General features: G+C 35.2%; 1 protein-coding gene across 1 annotated transcript; it reads left to right on the top strand.

Annotated features, from left to right (window-relative positions):
- Positions 1-207: 207 nt before the first annotated feature.
- On the top strand, positions 208-22,289 carry LOC114655112 (myosin phosphatase Rho-interacting protein-like). The gene is made up of 7 exons (XM_028805990.2): positions 208-435; positions 5,361-5,412; positions 8,160-8,264; positions 11,368-11,499; positions 12,942-12,998; positions 14,191-14,323; positions 20,774-22,289. The coding sequence occupies exons 1-7, from the start codon at positions 341-343 to the stop codon at positions 21,244-21,246; spliced, it is 1,047 nt and encodes a 348-aa protein (XP_028661823.1). The 5' UTR covers positions 208-340; the 3' UTR covers positions 21,247-22,289.
- Positions 22,290-22,510: the final 221 nt, after the last annotated feature.

The following is a 22,510-nucleotide window of genomic DNA, read 5'->3' as shown; positions in this document are numbered from 1 at the left end:
CCAGAGAACATTGTATTTCTCAAATCAGCATTTCACGTTTTTGATCCAATTTGTAAAGATTACCCTTTAATATTTGGCAACATGGTCACACGTGTAAAAGTAAAACAGAAAGAATGTTTGAGAATGTATTGTCAACGTGTATAAAAGGATAAGCAGGGAGATGCGTTCAGACTTTACACTGAGAATAGATAAACGTTTACCAAGTGACGTTGCTTGGAGACCGCTGTCAACACACGTGACGCGAAGTGTCAGGATTCTGCGCTTTAACTCTTCACTACAAAGGAGGGACGCACTGAGCACAATTTGATCAGTTAATTCAGTGTTAGAAATTTTATTTAACATGGGAACCGGTGCTAGCAGCCGAGTGCAAGAGATTCGTCTACAACAGGAAGTCCGTCCACAAGTACCAGATGATTCACCTCTGAGGAGGGCCAGGTGAGTTTTGCTGTCTGGGTGATTTGTAGTTGGTACACGTAGGGTGCTTTGGGTGTAAAAGCATATACGCTGTTCAGACTAAAAGTTTACGCCATTCATAATAAGTACAATTAATTATAAATACCAAACAGAGCGGCATTTCTGTATAAGAATTTTTAGTTATGCGCTTGATAAATGATTTTTTTAAATATTGTTTTGTAAGTGCTAAATATATAATAGTTTGATGTTTTACTTTGAATCCATATATTTGTGTCGCGCTTCAAATTATAGGCGACAGAATGCAAAACTGTCAACCTGTAAACAACAACGCTTTTCAATGAATCGACATTTTGCAACACTGTGTACACCGTTTGGCTTTATGCGTTCTTTATTTGCACTTCTGGGATACGAAGAATCAACCGCCAAGTGTCAAACTAATATTGAACAACAAGGTCGACTTTACCTAAGTACAAACCGTATACCATCTTAGAGGCAAAACGTTTGGGAATTTGAAAACTAGTGGGAAGCAAATGCATTGTGAAAGTCCACACTACAAAAAATGATTACATGTTGCCAAATGAAAGAAAGAAAGAAAGAAAGAAAGAAAGAAAGAAAGAAAGAAAGAAAGAAAGAAAGAAAGAAAGAAAGATTTTCTTATATCGATTTCAGCCCAACATCACAGGATGAAAGAAAATTAGCGACCATATGGATGCTTAGAAACAAAGCCGCACTGCGGAGGAGAGAAACCTTCGGGAATTGCAAAGTAATAAAGCTCGTTCAATGCGTTATCAATCATATACTTGTAAACGACTGATTGTGTGTATAAATAAACAAAAGACTGCATGCAAAACAAATACTGTGGATACTATATAATGAAAAAAACTCCATACCAATATTGCGGCTAAAGCATCTTACAGAAATAATATTTCATATAAATCGATTTTTTGGGGGAAAATAAAAGGAATTGTTTGCAGAGATCCTGCAGGAAGAGCTGATTTTATTCGGTGAATAGATTTAACCACAATTACAAATATCATTATAAATCTGACCACGTAATGCTGCCAAGACATTTTTAACATAATTCCTTTATCCATCCATCCATTTTCCAACCCGCTGAATCCGAACACAGGGTCACGGGGGTCTGCCGGAGCCAATCCCAGCCAACACAGGGCACAAGGCAGGAACCAATCCCGGGCAGGGTGCCAACCCACCGCAGGACACACACAAACACACCCACACACCAAGCTCACACTAGGGCCAATTTAGAATCACCAATCCACCTAACCTGCATGTCTTTGGATTGTGGGAGGAAACCGGAGCGCCCGGAGGAAGCCCACGCAAACACTGGGAGAACATGCAAACTCCACGCAGGGAGAACCCGGGAAGCGAACCCACGTCTCTTAACTGCGAGGCAGCAGCGCTACCACTGCGCCACCATGCCGCCAATTCCTTTATTCACTTTTTTAAATTATAAGATCTTGTTAAAAATGGAAAAAAGGTCTTGTGTGACAGGGTTTGACTTGATTTGAGCCTTCACGTGTATCTACAAAAGTTCAAATTTTAGTAAAGGTGCATACAGTTTTTATATCCACAGTGCTTCTAAAAATCATTTCATTTACAGTAAGAGTACATAATTAACATAATGATACTCTAGATCAGTCATTCTAAAACTATTTTGGACTGATGACCTCTTTATTGTACTCAAATATACAGAGGATCACGTATGGTCAACAGCCACTCATTAATATAAATTCCATGTTACAATTATCACATTGTTTTTTCTTCACATACATAATACTGTAATGACCTGAGGTGAAAAGAAGAAGAGTTGGCACAAAGACTTAAACACTATGTTAGTTGGTGGTTTTTTGGAGAGAATCTCCTTTCAGTTAAGCGCTTATACTGCTCCACGGTTATGCCTGCCTTTGGAAGATACCCAAAGGAAGACAACAAAATCCAGAACAAAAAAGATGTTTGTCAGACTTGTACTGCTCTTCAGTCTCTTTCAGAGTTGCAAGATGATTCTCATACTGCTGCTCTATGAGCTATCCTGCTGACTTGTTTTTGTTGGTTTTACCCATTGGTCTCCTCCTCTCACCTGATTATTTCTGTCACTGTCCCTTTTTTAATCTCTTGCATAACAGGTGCTCAATCTTGCGACCCTGGAAGGAGAGTTTGCATTACAAGACTAGCATTGAAACCTTGCTGGGTTTACATTTCAGAGTTACCAGATTTTAAGCAATGAACCACGATAAACCCTTAAAGGTGGAATTAAGGAACTGTTGTTGCCAGTAGTTGGCTCTTGAGGTGGACGTCAAAGGAGAATTAAAAAAAAAAATTGTCACAATGAAGAAGTTAGGTTGGGATAGGAAAAAGAGAGAGAGAGTTAGAGGGAGAATGTGAGTTTCAAAAAATGTTGAAAGAGAAAAAGAGAAGGAGTACAGTATGTCATACAGGATCAGAACAGGAACAAGTAGTGTAGAAGTAAAAGACATTATTGTCCGCAAGAAAGTCAGGCAGGGCAGAGTCTTAGAGACCAGTGTTCCATGGACCACACGTTGAGAACCACTACTCTAGATGATGAGACTATGTCTGGAAAAAGTATACATAAAATTTAAATAAACACGAATAGTGTTTTTGTGAAATATATTGTCTCTTCAAAATTGTATAAAGTTAGGGTGAGTAAGAGTTTGTCAAATGAGATACAAGTTGTATACAATTGACATCACAATTGGCAGCTACCAATAAAAGTGCAGACAGAACAAAATAGGTCAAGTGCCAGAGATTTTGGGTGTTTTACAGAGGGAAAGACAAATGTACCCAAAGTCAAAATGACTAACGATCAAAGGACTGTTCATCAAGTTCAAGGGAGATCAGTACATGTAAAGTTGCAAACAACACCAACGTCATCACCAGAGCTGTATTTCAAGAGAAGTGCCCAAAAAATGTTTTTTTCCATGTCATTCCTTTATTTCCAACAAAGTTCAGACAAGTTTTAAATACTGTGACTATATTTTAAAATGCGGCCTCTGTGATAATTGCATGTCATATAATACATGCACCATACACCTAGCAACATATGGCATAACAACAACTAAATTATCCAAAATAACAGTTTTGAAGAAGAGCAAATGCACATAATGGTGATGATCATGATGTCATCAAAGGAATAGTAAACATTTAAAAAATAAAAACAGAGCAATATTTGCAAAATCTGGACAACTTGCATATAATATATCCTCATCGTGTAAAGGTGATTATTCCTAAAATCATCATCCAAGCTATCTAAGAGGGGATAACTGTCTCTGAAACAACATCTAAACCTTTAGATGAAAAACAAAGTGACAAAAACAATTGTATGATTGAATAACTGTATAACTGTGAATTTTCTTTGTTTGTTTAATTAGGTTATTTTCATCATGAAATGTTTATGTCATAATATCTTTAAGACATAATCAGTTTACACTCTTTGGACTTTCCATTGAAAAGTAAAATAGAAACCTCAATTAAACAGCCATCATCAAAACTTTTTTTTTTTCATTTTTTTTTTTCAAAATGAGGTTTTGGTACTCATTTTGGGTCAAGCAGGTAGTGTAGTTAGTAACCTTATTTTAAAAACTATGTAACTGCAAGGGGAACTTACAAAAAATACTTGGTCTTATTATGTGAAGTTGTATGTTATATATAAGTACATGTTCTAGAGCTGAAGTGTTTGGTCATTTCTAAACTTACCAGCAATAGCTGAAAGTAAGAAAAATGGGTGCGTCTAAGTTTACAACCAAAAAAATAAATACTTATTTTCCTCTTGGTACCATTCTTAATATATATATATATATATATATATATATATATATATATATATATATATATATACTTCTGTACTATGAAACTGGACAATATAAATAAGAAATTTAAATAGCAGCAGGCATTACTCATACCTTCTTCATAGGACAGCTTGAAAGGATATGTTTTTAACAGGGTGAATTGTAGGTAAATATCTCAGATATTTTTTATGTGTCCTGGGTCATTGTGTTGCAATTCCAAACATTTGCCAATTGATTCAGTCATCTATAAAAAATATTTAATTTGTTTTTAAAAAATGTATTTGCTGTTTATTTTAGACAGCTTACATCTTTCAAAGTTATTGAGGCAGTAAAATACACAATTTAAGAGTATTTATAATTAAACAAATACAGTAAATATAAGGATATGTTTATGGTATGGATGAATGATGGTGCCACTACAAAGACTCATATTAAATAAAGGGAAAGCAGTTTAATAGTTGACACCAGTATAAATTATACAAATAATTTAGTATTACAGCTTGCCTGAAGAAGGGACCTGAGCTACCAAGAAAGTTTGCATTTTGTAATCTGTGCAGTTAGCCAATAAAAGGTGTCATTTTGCTTGACTTCACATTGCACCCTTAATGGCTAGCAAAGTACAACACCCAACTACCACTAATTAAAAAAATAGTATCCTTCAATTTTACATTTATTTAGATAACAGTGACACCTGGTGGTTGTGAAAGTAAAGCCAAAATATATTACATTTTTAACAGATTTATTTATGTTCATAGGGTCATTTTTTTCCCTATGTACTCATCAACATGCAATATGTTATCACTCTTGGGTGCCACTTTGCCTTCAGAATATGACTTTCTTATTTGATAAATTACGTTATCCTTTAGGTATGAAACTTTTTTTAATTCAAATTCAACTGTTTATGGATACATTCATAGGCTTCTTTTACTGCTTTTAAAACTCACCAATTTCTTATTATGTAACACTGAGAAATAGCTTTATTATAGTATAGATACAGTATGTCTCCTACATATTGGCTCTAAAAATGATTACTGTTCATTTAAAAGACTTGATATTTTAATTTTCTTTTGAACTAATTATGACTGATTCAATTTATGGGTATTTTTTTCTTTGTATATTCAGTATTGCTTCTGACAGCTACATATTGGAAACACCAAGAAGAATAAAAGATATGGTAAGATTACGTGTTCATTAACCACGGGCAAAAGCATCGCTTCTTGACATTAATTGTGATATTGTGATTTGTGTGAAAGTGTGTGTGTGTGTGTTTTTATTTATTTTTGAAATAATGTATACAATAATATTTTTTTAACTTTTACTTAACAAAAATACATTACTGAATGCAAATATTGTAAATATAAAATCTGATTTAAAAGTCTGCATATCATTTAGCAAAATAAAATTTGTTATACTAATGTAGATAATTGACTTGGGGAAAAAAGCTACTTTTTTTTGTAAGATATATATTTATTTTGTTCAATATGTTGTGATACTTTTAAAATAAACATAATGTAATATGTGTGGGCACCCTCATAATGTATCTTTATTATAAATCAAGCACTTAGTGAGGGATACATGAAAGAGGAGCACAAAATACAAATAAAGAGAGCTAAAACAAAACAGTTGAGCCCCTGCCCAGACAGCTGAGAATTTCATTCACCTGTCTAGTTCTCATGTGAAGCAAAATTACTCCCCTCTTTAAATCCCATCTCTTACCATTTACCAACCATGGACAGTTTCTCTCACTAGCGCTTTCCACTGTAACTAACCACCCAAATGCAGACTAACTATATTCCTTGTAATTCAAAGTGCTTTAAATCCTTGGCTTGAATTACTTTAATTTATTTCTTGAAACCATTGTTGGGTTCACTACTTTTGCTATATATACTGTACCACAGTCCAGAAGTACCTCTAGCAGCTCCAGGAGTCCATGCACCTCTGAGCCTCCAGTGGCCCTAAAATACACAGGTTTCCCAGTAAGCATGCTAACCTCCATTTCCCTTATAGGGGCATACATTTGCTACTTAATGGTGAGTGCCAGCGTCCTGTCCTGTTTCATCCTTGAATGAGCAAGCTAGTGAACATCTGCTGGCATCTGCCAGCAAGGAGATCTTGCGGTCACTTGCCAGGTCGCCACGACCTCACTTGTCTCTCTCTCTCTCTCTCTCTCTCTCTCTCTCTCTCTCTCTCTCTCTCTCTCTCTCTCTCTCTCTCTCTCCCTCTGTCTATAGAGGGTCAGACATTCTTTACAACAACTGATTTGCCAGACCTCTAGCAGCTCGAGAAAACAGTACATTATTTTCCCCAGAATGTAACTCTCTCTCTCTCTCTCTCACTGTCTCTCACTCTTTCTGTCTTTTGTTCTGGTGAACCTAATAGACATACTATACATTTCCATATATATTAAATTTAGACTTATTTTCTTGCTATATTACTTGAGCATCAGATGAAGATATTTTTCACAGATGACGGTATTTTGTAAATGTTTCTATTTTCAGTCCTCACATATGCCTTTGGTAGCTATATTTTGCTTCATGGTATGTTTTGCTCATCTTGGCTAGATCAGAACAGTTACAGTATAGTTATAAACCAAATGTTTTTTTGATATCTGAACCTGGATTTAGTGAATTTGGGGTTAGATAAGGCAAATAAGGGTGCTCATTTATGAAAATAATGAATTCATAACCATACATTTATGTGAGGGAGCTTTGCATCAGGAAAGGGTGGTTACGTATGTACTGCTAACAAGTGTCCACACCCTCTGGGTAGTTAACTGTACTTTAATTATTCTGTAAATAAAAATGAAATATTACTAGATATATTAGAAAGAAATCTGAATTAACTCCGTATTTTCATGATGCCTATAATTTTTAGTCCCAGCTTTATGACAGCAGTATTGAGCAGTATCTTACATTGCTTGCATGCAAGTTGAATCTTGATTAATCCTTTTTTATCCGAAATAAAATACACTCTGATACACTCTGTTTTGTTTTAGAAGTGAAAGCTGTGATAATTTTCTTTTTTACAGTAACTACCAGAGCATGGAAGGCACTGGTAGTTTAAATAAAGTGGATGCTTGAGTATACACCCCACACCTGTTTGTATGTGTTGCTTGGATTTTTAATAATAATAATAATAATAATAATAATAATAATTTCTTGTTCAAAATGGTAATTTTGGAAGTGACAGAATAGAAAATGCACTAAATCCATGCTAATTTACTCTTCTAATAGCAGTACACAGAAGGTTGATATTACGTTTAAAACATGTAAAATAATGATTTAAAAGATAGAAACACTTCTTGCCAGATCAAGTCCATGGTCAACTGATTTTGTGGTCCTTTTTCTTACACATACTTTTTGCAATATATTTTGCAAGATCTTACTTCTATGTGTATATCTGTTTGATGAATAGGTTACTCAGAAAAGAAAGATTATGCTTTAACTAATGTTAGAAACTGTCAAATGTTTTCTGAATCTGCACATTACATTTCAGTGTCATACACTATTTTTCCTTTATTCTAAGGAAAAACTTTTTGGCATGCATATTAACAAGTGTTCAAAGATAATAAAATCTGGTTATTCCAAAAAATGTATATTTTAGGTTAAGTGGCTTGGTATGAGTGAATGTGGCAGTGTGAGAGCCCTACAGTGAACAGACACGCCATCCAAGTTCATTCCTGCTTTCTACTCAGCACTGTCTGGGTAGGCTGAGGTTCACTGCTATTCTTTAGTAGAAAAACCCATTTCTGAAAAGGAATGGATAAACATAACCAAAGGACTAGATTACCAAACAGTTTAGTGAATGTTTAGAAACTTCAGCTATGTTTTCAGTTATGAGATGAGCTGCTAAAATGCCAGATTGCTTTATTAAATTTTTCTATGTTTTTTAAACATTCAAAAAAAAATTTCTGATTTGCAGGTGAATCATGCAGAGCACAAACAGAGGGCTTACATTAATGAAATAGAAGATCTAAAACGAAAGTTGAGAGAATCAGAAGAGTGCAGAAAACTGCTGGAGCAGCAGGTAAAGGCGTGTCTTTTTGAAACATTCATACAGTATGTAAAAGAAAGAGACTAGGGAGCTTGTTACTTACAGTGATCAGATAATTGGGAGGTGTGCAAGCTATTTTCATAGTCTCTTTAAGCAAGATTATGAACATTGAAGAAGATGAATTAGAAGAGACTCCTGCCAAGGCAGCAAAGGAGGAGGAGGAGTAATGTACAATATTATCAAGCATATATGTGAATTTCCCCTTGGGATTAATAAAGTATCTATCTATCTATCTATCTATCTATCTATCTATCTATCTATCTATCTATCTATCTATCTATCTATCTATCTATCTATCTATCTATCTATCTATCTATCTATCTATCTATCTATCTATCTATCTGAAAGACAGTTGATTAAATATTATTGTGGGAATTTTACTATTGTGTGAAATATAAGGTATTTGCAATGTTTTTTGCACTCAAACCTACTGCTAGAAGACTGCCATTGTACCTTTCATTAAAGAAGGTATTTCATAGACTGGATATTCCCTGAAAGGAATATCATGGAAAAGTGCTATGAATAAAACACTGATAACTGGCAGCTACTGTATGTATCAAATGCTAGCAGGGCTATAATAGGGCTTTTATAAAAATGCTGACTGCAATGGTGGAAGCTGAATAAGCTGACTAATACAGTATGACGAATTTAATTCACAGAGATCTTAAAATTTGCTTATTAGTTTATGACTTACTTTTGATAACCTTTTTTACCTATTCCTTGAAAAGGTGGTCCACAATGCCAGAGGACACAGGGAAGTATATATTTACAAACAATGGCTAGCCTACATCAATGATTTGATATGCAAATTTCAGAGGCAGTTAAAAGAGGTGTACTTAAAATTGGATGCAGTTTCAGAACGGATGGGTCTAAAAGTTCATGAAATTAAAACCAAATACATGGTGATAATGAGAAGTAATGCAGAATGCGGACAAGGTTAGCACTTATAGCTCACCAGGTACAAGTGTGGAAGGTGGATAACTTTAAATGCTTTAGAATCACAGTAACTTATACAAATTAAAATCACTGCAGGTATCTGATTCTATTTTGGCCTAAAAAGCCGACATTCATGAGAACTATCCAGGAAATTTAAAATATAATTCATAAGACTCTTATTAAACCAGTAGTGAAGTGCATGTTGGAGACTTGAACCTAACAACGCTGCTGAAAAGATATTGATGGCCTGTAAGCAAAAGATATTTAGGAATATTTTTATGCTGCTGAGAGAGGAAGAGGTGGAGAGTGAGGATCAACAGAGAAAGGGATATCATGATAGATATAAAGAAAGTAAGAATCAGATGGCTAGAGCACTTGAAATGCAGGTAAGGTAACAGGGCAGTAAAGAAATGTTATTGGTAACTCCCTAGTAGGAAGAGACAAAAAATACATCCAAGGAAAAGATGAGCTGATCATATGCAAAACTATCTGAGAAAAATGGTAGTCAGTAATTACAAGGATAGATAGATAGATAGATAGATAGATAGATAGATAGATAGATAGATAGATAGATAGATAGATAGATAGATAGATAGATAGATAGATAGATAGATAGATAGATAGATAGATAGATAGATAGATAGATAGATAGATAGATAGATAGATAGATAGATAGATAGATAGTGATTATTTAAGTCCTTCAATCTTTTCTTTTTTTCTTTTAGCTCATACCCTGCAGACCTGCAAATAGTCTGGTCTATGTAGTAGTATGCTTGGGTAGCAGCAGCCTTGTTACAACTCATTGCACACAACTTAATAAACAGATAAGCAAGGTTTATTAGGGAGTCAGTCCAGACTTTCCAGAGTACTTAGGACAAGCATGATGATTAGCCTCTTTGCTGGACTCTCTCCAGGACTGTTATATGTTAACACAAAAATATATGAATGTTGGTTACTTCAAGGTATTGATGTAAATTAGAGGTGCAAATACAGTAAACAACTAATCTAAGAGACCCACCTCCTACAATACAGAAAGGTAAGGTAAATAAAGTAGGAGCCTTATCTAATTATTTATAATAAATTACTGGCATTGCCAAAGTTATTTAGCAATCTCTTCCTATTCCTCCAATGCAAAAAAACAAGATGGTGTTTATATGACTCTATACATATACAGTGGACAATGCAGGAGAGAAGTCAGGACAAGTGATAAAACTGATGAAACAACAAATGATTTCTTCTATTACATTGTGTTTATTCTGCATTGCAGGATTCTGTTGTTTGTCAAATGGCTAGAAGCACATTTATTGCAGAGACGATGAGCAGAATACATTAAGGATCATTTGAAGTCTTTTTGAACAATTTCTGCATATGCAATAGTTGTTTTACAAATAAATCAGTGACTCAATGTACACTACTGCTTAAATTTGTTTTCTAGGGTATTTAATCATTTAGTCTAATTTGTGTGTTAACTCAAGGTAAAGTTTAATGCCAGATTTAGATATCTATCTATCTATCTATCTATCTATCTATCTATCTATCTATCTATCTATCTATCTATCTATCTATCTATCTATCTATCTATCTATCTATCTATCTAAATCTGGCATTAAACTTTACCTTGAGTTAACACACAAATTAGACTAAATGATTAAATACCCTAGAAAACAAATATATAAATTTTTGTAAAATATAGCAATTAATCTAAGGTATTCAGGTTCTTTTGTTAAAAGCAATCTTGATTGAAAAATATTAACAGTAGTCAGCCACAAACGTTTTGCATAAATTTAAGAAAGTATTATTTTAAACCAACAAATACACATAAGTGAAATGAGTTTCCTGGTGCTGCATACCTGGGTACCTTCAAATATCAATTTGAAATCATTTTAGGCATATTAAGTAAGTCACAATCAATGAGCTATGTAAGGCTGAATGAATTGTGAAAACATTTCTTATAATCTTAATTAAAAAATAAAGCAAAAAACACCTCAGTATACAGTAGAAAGACTTCTATGACTACATTTAAATATCCAGTAATATTCATGATATATTTCATTCATTCATTCATACGTTTGTTCATTTTTAACTGTACATAAACCATTTAAATATGTAATATTGTATTTTATATTTTTTTCTTGTGTAGTTAGCAGAAGCTGAAATCGCAGCTATGGACATTTCAGATCAGAAAACAATGCTGGAGGACCAAATTAATATTTTCAAAATGAAAAATCCACCAATTATTTCTTTTGAAGAGACCATTAATGCCAAAGATTTGGTATGTACTAACTTGGTTTTGATGGTTCTTTGTTTCATTGGAAATTTAATTGAATATTTTTTCTGACAGTCTGAAACTCTGTTTTGTTAATTTCCATTACATGCTAACTTCTCCTGGTAACTAAACATACTATGATCTTTAGAACCTCAATATAGTGAGTTTATTAATGTTCACATATCTTTGTATTTATGGAGTCACGACTACTAATCTTTTGTTAACTCTGAGGACCTGTGTGACCACCATGGTTTTCTTAAAATTACAGATGTTGCAATTTTTACTTTTTTTTTCCTTGTCTCTGAATTATCGCAGAAGCAGACATGTACTACAAAGAAAACAAAAAAAAGATGCTTGAAACTGTCTGCTAGTTAATCTAAGGATGACATGACTTAATTTGTACCAGAATATTTTAGATTAGAAAATGAGATCATATATAACATTTAAGTTTGTGCTTTGTTCTGTGATAACAGTTTACTTATGAGTCTTATTTTTTATGCCTAGGACTTTTAACAAATTTAACTAGTTTGGGACTTTACATAATACTTAATTCAGAGGTGTGTTTCTGGAGTATGCCATTTATCAAAATCTGATTGGCGAAAATTAAATATATTGAAATTAGTTATGTAAATGAACCCAAGTGATAAAACAAAGCTGTCTGTTAGATTTCTTTTGTCTGTTATGATGCTTTGAAGAAGGTACATGGGGGCTCCACCTATAGGTGCAAATAAAGAATGGCCATGTTTGAATTTCATCTATAATTAAAGCTCAAGACTCTTCTTCATTTAGCATTTTCTGCAACAGTCCCTACATGCATTTTTAATCCATAAATGTGTGTTTGTAATATAAAATATTACACAATAATTGCTTCAAATGACAGTTATAAGGTTACAAAGACAGCATTATGGTTTATAAGTATGATTCTTTCAGGTTAATTATGAAGTACATTTGTAGACACAGGTGGAAACTATAGAGGTATTCAAAAGTGATAACAAGATGTATTTCACACTGAGAGTAGTTAGAATATGAATTGAGGCAACTTACCCAGTAGCTAACCACTTATACTTGATGTTACCCCTCATCTGCAGAATTTCTGTTGATCTGTGGCTCATATCCGAAGTGGTTCTAACATTCTGCTGTTGATAATATTAAACTAGTATTGCTGGTCAGATGTGGGGTTATTTACAGCACGAAAACATAATCCATAGCAAATCTTAAAAGCCTAAACTTAGTTCATTTATTTATATCCGATGTCTTTGTCTATTGTTTAATTAAAGTTTGTCATTGTTGTGTCAGCTATTTCTAGTCCTGTTTGATCTAAATGAAGCTAGAGTGAGAGACTTTTGACCTTTACATAGTCACTGCATGTGCTTAACAAATTGTATACATTTCAGTTTTGTTTTCTAAAATAAAATTTTGAAATGATTAATATTTTCTCAAAAATAAAGCTTATTCATAGGTTAGAGGAGGACGTTAAGGAACTTCAAAAGCATATTTCTACCTTGGTAAGTAATTTATAATATGGGTATGTACAAAAGATTAGAGTTTAAATCAAATAACTATTAAACAAATATAAAAGAAATACTAATATTAGATTTAACATTTACAAAGCATACATAGCTATTGGATAGCAGCTGTGTCATGGATACATTATCCTAGGTTCTAATCATACACCCAGCCTTTATCAGTGTGAGGTTTGCATGTTCTACATGTGTCTGCATGGTTTTTCCTTGCCATCCCCAAGATGTGTGTATGATGGTAACTGGTTGCACGTGGGTGCATTTGTGTGTGTGTGTGTGAGTGAGCCCTGAAATGTATTGCCCTACCTTACACCTGATACTGCTGGTGTAGACTCCAGCTCCCTGTGACTCTGAACTGTATTATACTGATTAGGCTGCTTTGAGAATGTTATGTTATGAACAGCTATTGATATCTGTAAAGAGAAATGTTACTGTATTATAATAGAAATGTAATGTAATATTTGGTTTTAGTCCTGTACCCATCATTCTGTTTTGTTTTATTCTCATTATTATTTATATTTAAGACCTATAAAATATGTTCCATATTTTAAATAATCAATTTAGCATAACATTTCCAAAAAAACACAGTAAAATTCTCTTTTAGATTTATTTAGATAGGTATAATTTACTCACTACTTTGCAGACACTGAATTTACTGTAGGTTTTGTAGAGAAATGCATAGGAAACTAATTTGACTGGTTTAGTACTATCTAAATTTCTATGGCTGTGTACATTTGCATTTATACAGTGTGGTCCAGATCTAATTATGCAGCTGTTCGACTGACAACCATCTCCCTGCCATTTTGGAATGCAGGGCAGGTGCTGCCATCTATCAGCAACAAAAAGAATTTTAAGTGAAATCTCAATGCGCAGGGCAAGTGGTGTGAATTCTCTATGTAATAAACTTAAGAAGTTATAGTGTAATGAAAATTGCATAATTAGATCTTGACCACCCTTTATTTATAAGTGTGGTACAGGAAATCTAGTAGAATTGCTGAAATTCATAAACTGATGTATAGTTGCTAAAATACTGCTTTTTAAATACTGAGGTAACACTGAATGACAATGACATTCCTTTGATTGTATTAATACAAATCTGAAAAACTGAACATGTACCTTGCTAAATAAAATGTTGTTATATCTGAGTCTTATGCATGTTTTTGTTTTGTATTTTAAGAAACAACGGCATAAACGAAAAACAAAAAAACTACAAGCAGAACTCGTCAGTGCACAGCAAGAGGCAGCAATTGCAGTCTTTGAAATGAAGGAAAAGATGCAAAGAATGCAAGAAGAGAGGATCGGCACAGGAGGTCACTGTTGTCTTACTTATTTTTTTACTGTTATTTGGTTGTTTGGAGTTGATTTGATTTATTCATTGCCGCATCTGTTGTTCAAGCTGGTGTAATGATTAGATGAGACTGCATAATTATAAATCTGATAATGTGTACTTTGAAAGTATTAGTTTTTCATTGTGATTTAATTTCTTTCTCTAGATATTAATATAGAATATTGGTTTATGATTAACCTACATACCAATATAGGCTATTTTAATTTAATTTTTGTATTAAAAAGCAAGCCCTAGATTTCATTATTATATTTGTAAACATTTAAAGTGAACCTCTTTCCACATTTCCAAAGACTTGCATGTTAGGTGTAATAGCAGTTCTACATTGACCCTGTGTGAATGTTGGTATGTATGCAAAAGGACCCTGCTATGGACTGGTGGCCTTTTCAATGCAGTTTCTTGCTTTGTGCCCAATACTGTCAGGACAGCCTCTAGTTACCCACATCCACAAACTGGATTATGTGGTTCTGAGAATGTAGAATTGTTGTTTTAATTAGTAATAGCATAGTGATTAGTGCTGCTTCCTCACAACCTCAGAATCCCCTGCCTGCTTTCTGTCTGTTTGAAATTTGCAATTTTCATGTTGTTTGTATGGGTTTTTCTATAGGTGGTCTGCTTTTCTTCCTTTATTCTAATGATGTACTAATAGATGGAATGTGTGTATGTGCAAGAGTGTCATGTCAGTGAGTAGAAATTTAAATTTGATTCCTGCCTTGCACCTAATGCTTGCAGCACTGAGATGTTCTCCCTATTACCCTAAAACTGATTAAGTAGGTATAGAAAAGAGACAAAGGGATGTATTATTTCACTACAATCTCAGATGCCATAAGACTTCATAAATTAAATGTTATCTGGCAAGAGGTTACAGAGCCAGTAGTAGTACATCAATATCACAGTACAATTGGAGTTCTTTTCTTTAATCTAGACTGGGTGCACAGGGGCTTCAATGATGAACTGTGATGAATGTCCTAAAAAGGACCAAAGAGTTCTTTTCACGGTTAATGACAGAGTTACTGCCTCTGCATGGCATTGTATGGCCAGCTTTTGCTACTTTTGTGATTTTACTCAATTACCTTAATTACTTGACCCAAATACTCGATGCTGCTTTGGTTTCCATCTAAGTAATCCCAATTGATGACTCATGGATGATACATGCTTTATTTACCACTATTGGAACTGTAAAGATCTGAACCTACTTACTTTCTAGTAAAGGGACTCTGTGGTTCTGAATTCCTCTCATCAGCTTGGAAGGGTGAAAGTCAGCCACAATGCACATTTGCATCTTATAGAAAGTCCTTCAGTTCTTCTAAAGGAGCTGTTTGAAAGTGCTATTCTAAGGACTTCAGTGCACTGATTGTCTAGTTTTAATATATTTTTAGTTTCAGTTTATATTTCATTTTACATGATATATTTTAATTTTAGCTTTTCACCCTTTTCTAGTTTTGGTTTATTTTTTTAATCTGTGTTTTTTAGTTATTTTTTAGTTTTAGGGTTTAATTATTTAATTTTCTTTTTTTTTTAGTTTTAGTATTGGTTTAGTTTTATACACCAAAAATTGAACTTAACAAAAAAATCTGAGCTGACAGATTCTACACAAACACCATTTTGCAAGTTTTAAAGTTTTCTTTGTAGCTGGTAAATTGTATTTATCATGCATACTGGTCAACTTAATCCATGTATCCATCATTCATCCATTTTAAACCCACTTATGTGACTGTCCAAAACAATATATCCTTTGATAGAGTTCTTAGATTAATAGGGTCATTATTGTCACATGTACAGAGTACAGTGAAATTCTTACTTGTACGTGCTGATCTACATGTAACTGATCAGTTCTCTACAGTGCCATGCTTTCCTCAAAATTTCTGTCCTCCTTACTTTGAAACTTCTGTTTTCATCATGCAAAATAGCTACTTTTACTTGAAGTTAGAATTACTACAGATTCCACTTTTATGATAGTGCTGCACCTGTAACTGATAAGTAAGGAACCATAAATCCAAGTCATAAGCTGAATTATAGATGAATTAAAAATGACTTCCCAACTCTACAAAAAACAGGATATTTATTTTATTCCTTGAATAAAGCATGTTTTCTCCAAGCTATTGATACAGACTTTGTCTCTAGAATGAAGCAGTGGCAAAACACAGGATCACAGTAAGGAGTATAAGGCAAGCAATACTCGATGAGGTGCTATTTCATCACTGGACATACACAGACACACCTACTGATAATCTGGCAAATTTACAATCATTAATGAACCTAATATGCACTCTTTTTTGGGTTGTGGAGGAGGACCCACAGAAAACTCCAAACAGACCCAGAAATCATTGTCTGGTATTATAAGTGTAATGTGTGTGATATGTACTGCGGAGACCATCATCTTCTTTCCCTTCCGTCATGGACAGGTTTACAAAACACTGCAACTATAAGGCCTCCAGCTTTGTGAGTGATCCCTCCCACTAATTCTACAACCTGTTTTCCCTGCTTCCATCAGGCAGAAGGTGTTGGAGTTTGTAGACCAGCACTGCCAGACTGAACAGTATCATCTCCCCACAGGCAGTCAGGCTCCTCAACACAATGTTACCTCTTGTCCCTTATTATTGTCACATATCTAATGACTGTTCTTTTCTGATTTCCTTTGCCTTCCTTGTTCATTGTACATCTCATGTCATCATGGATTGCTGTTTGTCAATATGATTCTGATTTGTACAGATGTGATTCCTTGTTCTGCATTCCCTTATGTAAAATCACCGACCCCTCTGTACTGTTATATTATCTAAATATTACAAAGGGGCCCTGGGAAATGAAGTTTCATACCACTGTATAATGTACCAAGGTATGTGTAGAGAGGATATGTCAAAAAAGCGCCCTGGACTCAGCTCGAAGAGCATTCAAACTGCACACAGATGGTCAGCTTTAGACTTCATTTATTTCCTATTCACATTTCCTGCTGAAAATTTTACTGTACTGTGTACAATTGACAGTATTGAACCTACGAACCTGTGAAGTTAAAAGAAAAAAACACACACATGCGTGATCTTTCTCATAGCTCTCTACACCATCTTGTGGATAGAAAAGATATTACAGGACAAGCTGAGTGAAGGAAAAAGGGATGTGAAAGCTGTCTTCAGCAAATTTTCAAGTTCCAGATGCTGAACATTCCAATGTTCACGTTTGAACAAAAAGTAAAATAGAAATTCTGCTGCATATGTTTTTAATAACAGACAGCAAAAAATAAAGATATCTATTGACATGATAATGACATTTGCAACAGAATGCTACCTCAAAAGCTAAAGTGAAACTCTTCTTTATTTTGGGTGACCTATTCCCAAATTTGCATTCTGATATAGTGCCTCACAGACTGATAGGTTCATTTATTTGAATAATGGCCCAGAATGAGTGCATAAGTGATTTTCTGAGTGTGTGTAGGGTAGGGTCTGGTTCTGTGTGACCCTGAACTAGAATAAGTAGGATCAGAGAATAAATAGATCTAGTTACTGATCCTACTTATGCAGGTCTGCGCCTTTGTGAGTTGTAATGTTACGTCACAGTGGCCAGAGCATTCAACCATCCAATGAGGTGCCCAGTTCAATACTGAACTCTGACTCACTATGTGATTGAGCAAGTCACGTGACCTGCTTGTAGTTCAGCTGTAAGCTGTAAGACTCCCAGGCATCTGAACATAAGAAGGGTGTTCCATACTTCAAACTAGAAACTTTGTTAAACAGAACCTGTCCAATTTTCTCACCTCCGTCTATGCTGGAAAAAAATATTGATCAGTTTTGAGGACTCGGGCAGCATTTCTGCAATATATACAGTGCATCCGGAAAGTATTCACAGCACATCACTTTTTCCACATTTTGTTATGTTACAGCCTTATCCCAAAATGGATTAAATGCATTTGTTTCCTCAGAATTCTACACACAACACCCCATAAAGACAATGTGAAAAAAGTTTACTTGAGGTTTTTGCAAATTTATTAAAAATAAAAAAAACTGAGAAATCACATGTACATAAATATTCACAGTCTTTGCTCAATACTTTGTCGATGCACCTTTGGAAGCAATTACAGCCTCAAGTCTTTTTGAATATGATGCCACAAGCTTGGCACACCTATCCTTGGCCAGTTTTGCCCATTCCTCTTTGCAGCACCTCTCTAGCTCCATCAGGTTGGATGGGAAGCGTCGGCGCACAGCCATTTTAAGATCTCTCCAGAGATGTTCAATCGGATTCAAGTCTGGGCTCTGGCTGGGCCACTCAAGGACATTCACAGAGTTGTCCTGAAGCCACTCCTTTGATATTTTGGCTGTGTGCTTAGGGTCGTTGTCCTGCTGAAAGATGAACCGTCACCCCAGTCTGAGGTCAAGAGCGCTCTGGAGCAGATTTTCATCCAGGATGTCTCTGTACATTGCTGCAGTCATCTTTCCCTATATCCTGACTAGTCTCCCAGTCCCTGCCGCTGAAAAACATCCCCACAGCATGATGCTGCCACCACCATGTTTCACTGTAGGGATGGCATTGGCATGGTGATGAGCGGTGCCTGGTTTCCTCCAAACGTGACACCTGGCATTCACACCAAAGAGTTCAATCTTTGTCTCATCAGACCAGAGAATTTTTTTCTCATGGTCTGAGAGTCCTTCAGGTGCCTTTTGGCAACCTCCAGGCGGGCTGCCATGTGCCTTTTACTAAGGAGTGGCTTCCGTCTGGCCACTCTACCATACAGGCCTGATTGGTGGATTGCTGCAGAGATGGTTGTCTTTCTGGAAGGTTCTCCTCTCTCCACAGAGGACCTCTGGAGCTCTGACAGAGTGACCATCAGGTTCTTGGTCCCCTCCCTGACTAAGGCCCTTCTCCCCCGATTGCTCAGTTGAAATGGCCGGTCAGCTCTAGGAAGAGTCCTGGTGGTTTCGAACTTCTTCCACTTATGGATGATGGAGACCACTGTGCTCATTGGGACCTTCAAAGCTGCAAAAAATTTTCTGTAACCTTCCCCAGATTTGTGCCTTGAGACAATCCTGTCTTGGAGGTCTACAGACAATTCCTTTGACTTCATGCTTGGTTTGTGCTATGACATGAACTGTCAACTGTGGGCCCTTATATAGACAGGTGTGTGCCTTTCCAAATCATGTCCAATCAAGTGAATTTACCACAGGAGGACTCCAATTAAGCTGCAGAAACATCTCAAGGATGATCAGGGGAAACAGGATACACCTGAGCTCAATTTTGAGCTTCATGACAAAGGCTGTGAATACTTATGTACATGTGCTTTCTCAATTTTTTTATTTTTAATAAATTTGCAAAAATCTCAAGTAAACTTTTTTCATGTTGTCATTATGGAGTTTTGTGTGTAGAATTCTGAGGAAAAAATGAATTTAATCCATTTTGGAATAAGGTTGTAACATAACAAAATGTGGAAAAAGTGATGCGCTGTGAATACTTTCCGGATGCATTGTAAAACCATTTCACAGTCCCTCCCTTTCAAAGATCCAAGAGTTCAGTGGGAAAAAAATCTCTCACTCAGCATCTCAGAAAAGGAGTGGAAGGTAGCAATGCAGAGAATTCACTTGAGCTCCATATGTGCAAAGCATATAATTATTCAACTCAAAATTATATATCGAGCACATCTATCTTGTTTAAAATTGTCCAAAATGTTTCCAGGGCAAGATCCAACCTGAGAACGCTGCAATCAAGTTCCAGCATGTTTTGGGCCTGCACCAAATTAACATCATTCTGGACCAAAATTTTTAAATGCCGTTCAGACAGCCTTGGTGTCACAATCACTCCTAATCCACTGACAGCTGTGTTTGGTGTTCTTCCAAATGGGCATAAAGTTGAGAAGGACAAACAAACTGTAATTGCCTTTACTGCACTACTGGCACGTACAGTTATCTTGCTCAACTGGAAGAATCCTAACTCTCCTCTTTTAAGTCAGTGGGTATCTCATATTGTATACTATTTGAAATTGGAAAAAATCAAATTCTCACATAGAGGATCTGTGCAGAACTTTTTCAAAACCTGGCAGGATCTAATCAATAACACATTTAGAATAAGCTTTTAAAGCACTGAGGAAGTAGATTCTCTCCCCATTTCTTTTTCTTCTCCATTTATCTTTATTCACTTAATAATTCTAAGTTTTACTCTGCTGGCTATGCTCTCTTTCTCAGGGGTGGAGTTTGATTTGTTTTCAGTCCTATTTGTGTAAAAATTATCTATTTGTATGGAATGTTGTGTGATTACAATAAAATCAATAAAATTTGCAAGACCTCATTCTGTTTTCAAGAATAAATTGTTAATTAAAAAATAAAAACTTGAATTATAATGTATTCAGCTAATTTACTACAATATGTAGTTGTCTCTATTGTTTTCTTATTAAAAGAAAGATATTTATTCATGTTGTTGTTGTCCTTTTCTGCAGGCAATATAAGCTCATCTCATTCACAGAATGAAGGCAGTTCAGATGAAAGTCGAAATTCCCTCATTGTGGAATTATCCAAGCAGGTGTCTCATCAGGAAGAGAAAATCAGTCACTTAGAAGAGGCAATACAGCAAAAGGACATGAAGCTGATGTTGCTGCAGAAGGAATATGATTGTATTGTATCTGAGCAGAATTATAAAACCAATGCAACGGTGTCCTCTCGAGCGGGCAACAGTAAGCTTCACACATCACATGCTGGCACAAAAACTGTGAAAGAGAATAACTACACAAAGATGAACAATAATGAGGTAGTGGGACAAGATAATCATTGGTCAAGACCAGAGCTCACTGATAATCCAACTTGGGAGAACAGTGGTGTCTTGGATGTATCACAAAATAATGGTCAAAGATCAATGTCAGCTAGTTCTGTTGAAAGTGGGGTATCTATGGAACTGCATGAGGAAGACTGTTAACAATTTTGAGCTAAGGGATATATTTTAAGTATTAAAGACAAACCATACATATCTACAAAACCTGGGAAATGTTTCCAGTATGCTATACTGTATCTGGTATTCTAATAAAAACAGACTTTATTTCTTCGAACTGAAATGTTATTATAATGTGTGCATTCTTCTTGTCTGCACAGCTTTACTTTGTAACAGTTTTGCAATTTAATAGTTTGAAAGTACTTATGGACTTATTATTTATAATTTTCTATTTTCCAGTAGTATGTGTTTTCCTTTTGGGCAAAAACTTAACCAAGCAAGAAAAATTGGAATGAGCTGGAAAGAAAGCCCAGCAATCCTCTAGGACAGTATGAAAATTATGAACTGGCAGTAGAAAAGTAACCTGCTGTGCTGGCTACAACTAAAAGTCTAAGTACTTTTTATTGGGCCTTGGAAGAGCAACAGGTGGTGGCATCATGGTGACCATTAAAATATGAGAACAGGGAGGACCAGTATTTTCCTGCCCATCTACTAGATGACAGTTTTGGGGTTGTCCTTGCATAAGACTGGATGTGGAGGCAACCTAAGAAACTAGATTCTTACAGAATAACTGAATTCTCATAGTTGCATAAACACGTGAAGCCACACATGAAAAATTTAGTCTTGTGTCCATTACCAAGAGCTGGGTAGCTCTTGACCATAGAAGTTATCCTGAGGCTTGGCCAAAAATTACATTTGCCAGAGTTTTCAAGTTTCCGCACTGCAAATAGCCCACTTGAGTCTAACGTCAGGAGAAGAGTTAAGGCAAGGACTCACTGGTTGCAGGAAGAAACACCAGGGACAAGTTGGGACATTTGAGTAAGACGAAAAGTGACATTAATGAAATGCTTTTTACATCCTTAGAGAAGTGGGCAAGCTACTCCACTGGTAGAAAAAGATTCATGACCCATATAATGAAGGTTCAGAAAGGGATTAAGGTTTTGTCTTCCTTTAATGTCTCTTTTTATTTTCTGTTCTGCCATGTGTATCTCAGTGGATGTTTTTCCAATAAAAACACTTTGATACATTCATTAATACTCTTTGTCATTTCTTCTGTTTGCAGAATGAGTGTTCAATCAATGAGTGTTGACAATGAGTGCTCAATCCTTTGTCACTGTCTTTAAAATTAATTATAGTAATACAGAGATAAAAATAGTGCAGTAAATATTAGTAAGTAGTATACAATATCATATTATAAAAATAATAACATAATTTAAAGAGAAAAATGGGCAGATGTTATCCCTAGATGATG

The sequence above is a fragment of the Erpetoichthys calabaricus genome, chromosome 7, assembly GCF_900747795.2.
Source record: "Erpetoichthys calabaricus chromosome 7, fErpCal1.3, whole genome shotgun sequence".
NCBI classification, from domain to species: domain Eukaryota; kingdom Metazoa; phylum Chordata; class Cladistia; order Polypteriformes; family Polypteridae; genus Erpetoichthys; species Erpetoichthys calabaricus.
The sequence above is the reverse complement of the archived record's forward strand: the minus strand, read 5'-3'. Positions and strand labels throughout refer to the sequence as shown.

Coding starts and splice junctions, on each gene's coding strand:
- LOC114655112 (XM_028805990.2), top strand. CDS start 341: ATGGGAACCGGTGCTAGCAGCCGAGTGCAAGAGATTCGTCTACAACAG. Junction 5,413..8,159: donor CAAGAAGAATAAAAGATATG/GTAAGATTACGT, acceptor TCTGATTTGCAG/GTGAATCATGCAGAGCACAA. Junction 14,324..20,773: donor AGAGAGGATCGGCACAGGAG/GTCACTGTTGTC, acceptor CCTTTTCTGCAG/GCAATATAAGCTCATCTCAT.